Source organism: Cupressus sempervirens, chromosome 5 (genome assembly GCF_028749045.1).
Source record: "Cupressus sempervirens isolate cs-2001-9-10 chromosome 5, ASM2874904v1, whole genome shotgun sequence".
NCBI classification, from domain to species: Eukaryota; Viridiplantae; Streptophyta; class Pinopsida; order Cupressales; family Cupressaceae; genus Cupressus; species Cupressus sempervirens.
In genome coordinates, this window is record NC_143122.1 from 1,021,570,861 (window position 1) to 1,021,578,370 (window position 7,510).

At 33.4% G+C, this 7,510-nt stretch overlaps 1 protein-coding gene across 1 annotated transcript; it reads left to right on the forward strand.

Moving 5' to 3' along the window:
* The first annotated feature begins 355 nt into the window (after positions 1–355).
* On the forward strand, positions 356–1,949 carry LOC149559413 (uncharacterized). The gene has a single exon (XM_089833314.1). The coding sequence runs from the start codon at positions 775–777 to the stop codon at positions 1,759–1,761; it is 987 nt and encodes a 328-aa protein (XP_089689440.1). The 5' UTR covers positions 356–774; the 3' UTR covers positions 1,762–1,949.
* The last annotated feature ends 5,561 nt before the right edge of the window (positions 1,950–7,510 follow it).

Here is a 7,510-nt window from a genome sequence, read left to right on the forward strand (position 1 = left end):
TTTTAGGTTTGTGAATTCCCTATCAAATTCTGGCTTAACCAACCAAACAGAGAAAAGGAATATGTATCCCTATTTTCTATTGAAGAATAACTATTCCAGAATAACTATTCCTATTCCCATATTTCTATTCACAGCAAACTTGTGTAAACTCATAATGTCAAACTTGGCAGACAAGTTCCCGATTATCGCTTAAGCGTTACTCAACCATAAAAGTCGTTATCTTATTGTCCAATTCTTCTAGATACTGTAGATTTTTGTTTAGAAAATGCACATATATAAAACTTGTCAAACCTAACTTCTCGTGTCATTGGTTGCATCGACTGTCAAATTCTCTGCTAAAACAGCCAAAAAAATCAGCCCAAGAGAAAAAAAATGCCGTCTGCGAAAGCAGTTTGAATTGACTTTTGTGCAGGAACAAGAACAGGATAGACCCAGGAGGTATGTAAAGCGTAAAATAAAAGATATATATATATATATTCAGTGAGTATACACCATAGAAGAGATATTTTAGGAGAATATCGTGGAGGGAGCATAAGATAGAATCTGTTTCTTCCAGGGCTCTCAAGCCCCGGCAGAATCAATGAATGAATCTGTTTTAATAATATGCACAAGATTATCAGTTTATGAGGTTATGAAAGTGTACAATTTTCAAGGTCTCCTTATTGTCTGTTCTTATTTTGGATGTTGATCAAAATTTAATCTTGCCTCCTCCAAGAGCTCCTTGAGACTACTGACCTTCAAATTGTGAAGTTTTTTTTTGAGGAAAACAAAATTATGGGAAGAAAACCTTGTTCTAACCCTTATTCCACTGTGGGTCTTGATAAATTTGGCAGCTTGAGTGCAGAGCTCACTGCAAAAAGGGAGTATGTTGCCAGGAAAACAGGCATTCCAGAGGCCATGGTGAGGTTTGCTCACACAAGCAAAGGATGGGTGCCTCTTGTGCTAAAAAATGGTGGTGATGGTGGTAATGATGGTGGGCTATTATCTATAGAAGCACAACAAGACACTAAAAACTGCCTAGCATCTATAGAAACACAACAGGACACTAAAAGAGAGGAGGGTGAACCAAATGAGGAGTATGCAGGGATTAGTGATCTGAAGGGGCATGAGAATGGTGTAAATGGGTATTCTGCAACAGCCATGGTTGTTATTATGGTGGCACTGGCTGGTTCCCTGAAGAGGCTTTGGTTGTGTGGTGTTATGTGCATGAAGAAGTTCATTGGTTCAGGGATCTTCTATTTCTCTGAGATCTTAAAGGTAGGAGAGCTCATAATTAAACCACTGTTTTGTGATCAATTGGAAGCACACGAGGCATCTAGAGAACAAGGAAGGCTCATGCTTTACAGCAGCATGAGGCAGGGGTTGAATACCCAAGAGAAGGAGATGAAGAAGAGCAATAGTAATAATAATAATAATAATGAGAAATTTGGAAGAAGTGTGTCCAAGGAAGGTCGGGCAAGGAAGTCCATTCAGGGATTACAGCAGTCAGAGAGTTTTTGCTGGAGGGCAGCAAATGGGGAAAGTGATGTGACTGTGGGTGCCACACTGATGATCATACTTCTCTTCTTTCTTCTTGTGTATGGAAGGCTCTGTGCAATCTGCCTCACATCTGCTTTCTTATATGTGGTTCCCAAGCTCAGAACTGATGGAGGCAAAGATGCTCCTAGTAATGACTATGATAACATGGCTCTTCAATCAAAAGAGTACAGGAAGAAGGTAATTATGGATGGACTGCTTGCTAGGAACCATGGAAAGCTTTGATTAACTTATTATTTAGCTTCTGAACATGTGGGTTTGCAGTTGCACACCCAAAGGGTCTTCTTTGTAAGGGTTTTGTACTCATCTAAAGAGGTCACCTACCAATCTAATGTCTGGACCTCAAAAATCATATGTAGTTTTTTGTATTTTCATCTTACAGCTGCTATATATATTGATGGTTAAGGCAAGAACACCCAATAGTCTATCTCAATTCTCAGTGATTCAATTTTCATCTTACAACTGCCATAAGTATTGATGGGCATAGCATACAAAAAATTCCTTCAAGAGCGGACAATGGTTTATCTCAATTCTGAGCCCTCCATCATGGATCCCTACTTCAACAATTTGTCCGAGAAGGCAATTAATCATTACGATTAAACTTTAGGCGTACGAAGTTATATGAGATCTTTTCATGGCAGATTCAGTGTTTCAAGTAGGACTTGCGATTTCCAATAGTAAAAAGCTTTTTGATAAAAAAAACTGTTCACTTAACGTTTCATCTTAAACAACTATTGTAAATATTTTTGTTTTTAAACTGGAGATTCAGAACTTTTAAGAAATTTATTCAGAACACAATTCCGGCCTTATTTCTTATGTTGTCTGAGTCTTTGCACTCAGTCATGCTTAATCTGTAATAGATTCATTCAAAATCAATCAATTTTACTAATAGATCAATGACTCATTTACACTTTGATAAATATTGATGAACATAACTTCGACTTTTTTTAAAAAAATTTCAAAAAGAAATAATAGTTTAACTCAATTCTCTCCATTCAAAGTGTTGTAAAAGTAACTAATCACTTAAAATAAAACTAAGACCTATGAAACTAGGTATAAAACTGTCCCTTTAGTTTTCATCGCACTTACCTGTCACCGGAATATCAGCTTTCATGCTCTAATTATGTAACTCGATAAAGTACACTTGAAGTCTCTCTTGAACCAATTATTATTTTAACTGAAAAAAAAAGATGAAATTTAGAGGAGAGAAATTTAAACATGAAGAAATTCAATGATACATATTTTATATATTAAGAAAATCTTTGTAATGATAAAAGTTGTATATTTCTATACATTTTATCTTTGTTATAAGAAAATAGTTTGAACGATCTTTTTATTAATAACAGTATACTATTATATAAAAGTGAAATCTTTTCCAAACTTTTATCCATCAATTTGTAGACATTCTTAAACCCTTATCTTCCATCTTACCTACACTTAATATACAATTTAGTACATTCATCCAAATTATGCATGTATTAAATTAATTCATGCACATGTTCTTATGCATTTTGTCATTTAATTGGTATAATCCTTCTATGCTCTAAGTCAATTCTGTGAGTATACAATTATTTATCTATTTATTATTAAGAAATCTACAATTTACATAAGGAATAATAGCAACTTATAGGGAACTGCAGGAGAATAAGAAGAGAATATACAATTTTCAGGAATACAAACAGAAGAGAATATACAATTTTCAGAAATGCAAACAGAAGAGCAGATAAGAAAAATGAGTAGCCTAGAGAAAACATAGGCTATACAAACAACTAATATACATAAGCAGGAATACACATATTCTAAGAACAAATTTCATTCAAAATCTGGAAAAGAGGTTGAAAACTATGAAGCTCACCAATCCTCTGGTTTTCTGATTATTTGATCTATTTCACATTAGATGTATTGGATCTGATAATAGTCTTTAAACTATTCCTTGGAATCTGCTTACAGATAAGAGAAAATTGATGTTTCAAATATGTCAGAGTAAAGCTTTATCTAGCCACAAGATAAAGTAATTTATTCATTTTGATTTCAATTAATTGCCTCTATTCTCCCATTGGTTGTATAAGTGTAAACTTCTAATAGAATTTCCTTATAAAAACCCATCTGTATTCTTACATAAATGGAGAATTCCTTTTCTAGTGTTTCTTTTCAATATTTAATGTACAATTAAAATACTATTTTGATCTTTCTCACCCTAGATTCTATCTAATATTTAAATGAGAAATTGTGCATCCTTACTCAAATTAGTTTTACTTTAGAGCAACATTTGAGTAGATTGAAATTACAAATCCTCATGTTTGAGGACAACAGTTTTCTTTTTTTCTAGTTTTTAACTTTTCAAATTAAAAAAACCTTTGGAAAAGAAATGTGGATGAGCACACATTGATTAGGATTGTACCAACCATTTTTTTTTTTTGATGAATAGTCTCTATTAATAAAATATACTAAGAATACAATTCACAAAAAAAGGGCCGGGAGATACAAGACCAACCATTATTCAATTTGTCTTCTATATATTTTTATTTTGAAACTACACAATCACTGTACAATTGATAAGATTTGTAATATCGATTCCTTTTGATTAATCATTCTACTCCTCTAAATTTCTACTGACATGTTGATGGATCACAAAGTTTGATTCTAAACAAATGTAATACTAAATTAAGATCACATAGTTGAATCTAAAAACTAGCTTTGCCTATTATTATGGATTAAGCAAGTCCATCTTTCATATCAATCATGTTTGAAATGAAAATATAAAGATCGCAATGATTAACAAACTCTCAAGGCAAACTAATGCAAATCTATTAGAGGCTTGCTTGGGTAGTTTTCTTTCAATCCAGAGGAGAGTCCCCACAAGAGACAATAAGGTTGACATGAGAAGTGATAATCTTAATTCTTTTTTAGGGGCCTTAGATTCCAACTTAGTGGTGACAAAACTGGGCCAACTCTACCCTTTGTAAATTTTTTTAAATCTATGATGAAACAATAATCATATAAGTATTGGTATAAGAGTTCCTCAACTTGTTCCAACTTCAACCTTCATTATTTTTTTTGAATCAATGATAAAATAATAATATAATTATTAGCTAAATGTCAATATTGGTGTAAGAGTTTCTCAACTTATTTCAACTTTCATAATTTTTATTTGAATCAATGATAAAATAATAATATAATTATTAGCTAAATGTCAATATTAATTATAAAAATTTCAAGATTTATATTTACCAGACTTTATATACAATTTTAAATTATTTAATATTAAAATTTTAATAAAATACAATAGTATAAACATAATTTTATTTTAAAATTATAAACATTAAAATAAAATTTATATACACATATTTTCAAAGGATATATGTAATTTTATTCTAAGAGGAAGAAGGAAAAAAAATATTAATAAAAAAAATTAAATTACCCAAGAGATGTCAAATTAAACCAAATCCTGAAGCTTACAGTCTGATTCTTCTAGAAGCTTAAGAAAAAGAGTACCATCACTCATCATTATCTTGCTCACCTGCTTTGATTGGGTTGCTACGAAAAACAGCTGCTGTGTGGAAAATCAAAGGCTTGAAAGCTGTTTTGAATAGACTTATGAACATGAACTATGAAATTCCAAGAAGAAGCATTGCTAAGAAACGTGAACTATTGCAATTTATGAACATGAACAGGACAACAGATGATGTAAGAAGCATTAAGTGATAATCAAGATGAGCAAATAGAAGAGATCCATATTGATGCAATCAGAGAATATAATCCCTGCTTTTCTCAGGGATGCCAAGATTCTTTAACCTGACGATGATGAATAAGAAAAAGAAGAGACACCGTGAGAAAAAATCATGCTTGAATCCATATTCAACTGTTGGTCTTGACAAATTTGGCAGAATGGGCGCAGAACTGTCCGCAAAAAGAGAAAATATTTCAAGAAAGAAAGGGATTCCTGAGGCCATGGTGAGGTTTGCTTATACCAGCAATGGGTTGGTACCTGTGGTGCTAAGAACTGATTGTGGTGGTGAGATTCCCAAACTTTCAAGCCTTTCTCATCCCACAACAATGCAAGATACTCAATTCAAGCTGAATCAAAACCCTAATTCACAGGATGAGGGTGATAATGCTGTTAAGGGCGTAACAAAGAAGAAGAAGAAGAAGAAGAAGAATTTTGGAAGGATATTTTATATTGATGGGCAGCCAGGGAAAACCAACAGAGTAGAACAATCAGAGGGTTGTTTGGTGAGGGAAGTAAGGAGGCCGATTGATACAACTTTGGGTGCAACTCTGATGGCCATCATTCTCTTCGTTTTGGTGATCTATGGCAGGCTTTGTGCAATCTGCTTCACGTTTGCTTTACTCTGTATTGTTCCCAAGCTCAGAAATGATGAAAATGATAGTACTTCTGGTACTAATTATGAGAACAGCACAGTGACGATGGATCTTCAATCCAGGGAGTACAGGAAGAAGGTTATTATGGATGGATTGCTGGATAGAAGCCATGGCAGGGCAAAACGTGCTTAACAACTGATTCAAGATATAAACATGTAATTGTGCCTTTATAAGCTAGGAAGTGGATTTTTATTATTATTATTATGTATAATGTAATTGCAATAAGTGAAGTTGTTTTAGATTGTATAAAAGAACATTATTAAGTGTCAAAAGGTGGGCACCCCAATGGGAGATGGATCCTTCTGCAACTACATGAATTATTCATTCCTTTGCTTGAATAACTGTATACTTTTCAAAACAGTTTCCAATCTCTACATTTGTACGAGCAATTCAAAATCAAGGACAGTACCCTTCTGCTGAGATTGAGCATAAAGAATATTAGGGTTGTAGGGGACTGTTTAAATATAACACATTAAAGCTAAAACTGTTAAATAATTAAACCTGATTTAATTTTTCAAGCTTAATTTTTTTAGTGTGTAATATTTAAACATACATTAAAGCTAAAACTGTTAGATAATCAAAATTAATATTTTTTTTTCAAACTTAATTTTTCCTTAATATATAATATTTAAAGGTGAGAAATAGTTGGAAAATGAGAGAGGGGTTATTGGATTGTCCTGAATAAAAATAATCACTTATATTGTTCTCAAGTTTGCAGTGCGTAAAAAGCGTATGATGCAGTTTATGCCCAGAATAATTTAGGATTTAAAGCATTTTCATAAAGGTAGCCCATAATTCTAATATGTCACAGTACTTTATGCCTCAAGATAGCAGTTTATAATTAAGCTTTTTAAGTTTCGCTTGTCCTTTCCTATTTAGGGTGGTGCCCCTAGGTTTGTCATCTGTGGCAGTGAGAAAGTTAATCATTAGGGCATTGGACTCTTATTTTGTTAGGTGTCCTTAAAATTAATACTGATGTCTCTTTTCAGGGAAACCTTAGTCCAGTTGGTATAGGGAGAGTTGGGTGTAACAGCTCTGGAGAAGTTCACTTTCTTTTCTCTATCCACAAAGGTTATCATACCAATAATCTCATGGAGGCCCTTTCTATCTTGGTTGTAGTAGAACAATGTTGTAAGGGTGGATGGAGCAAGATGATCTCAGGTGGTTGTGAAATTATTGAATGGGCAAGAGCTTGCAAGTGTTGATTGGCATTTGACTTTGGATATAAAACGGATCACTCCCAACGGGAGTGAAATGGTGGGACGGATTGCTTGACTAAACAGACTTCCCAACATATGTGGGATTGGAATTAAGTCATAGGTTGTTTGTGTATTAAATAACATCACATGATTAGGTTCACATATATTCCTCATGAATGGAACAGAGCTACTGATTGTTTAGCCAAATGGGCTTCTAGTCATGATCCGGGTTGGAATATTAGGGATAGGAGGCAACTATCCTTTGAGATGGTGCAAGAATTTGATGATCTTGTTACTGAGGATCGAGCTCCTTGTTGAGCTCTCCTTGTTGTATTCCTTTCTATCTTAATAAATTTTTACCCCTCTTTTCTCAAATAACATCACATGATTTG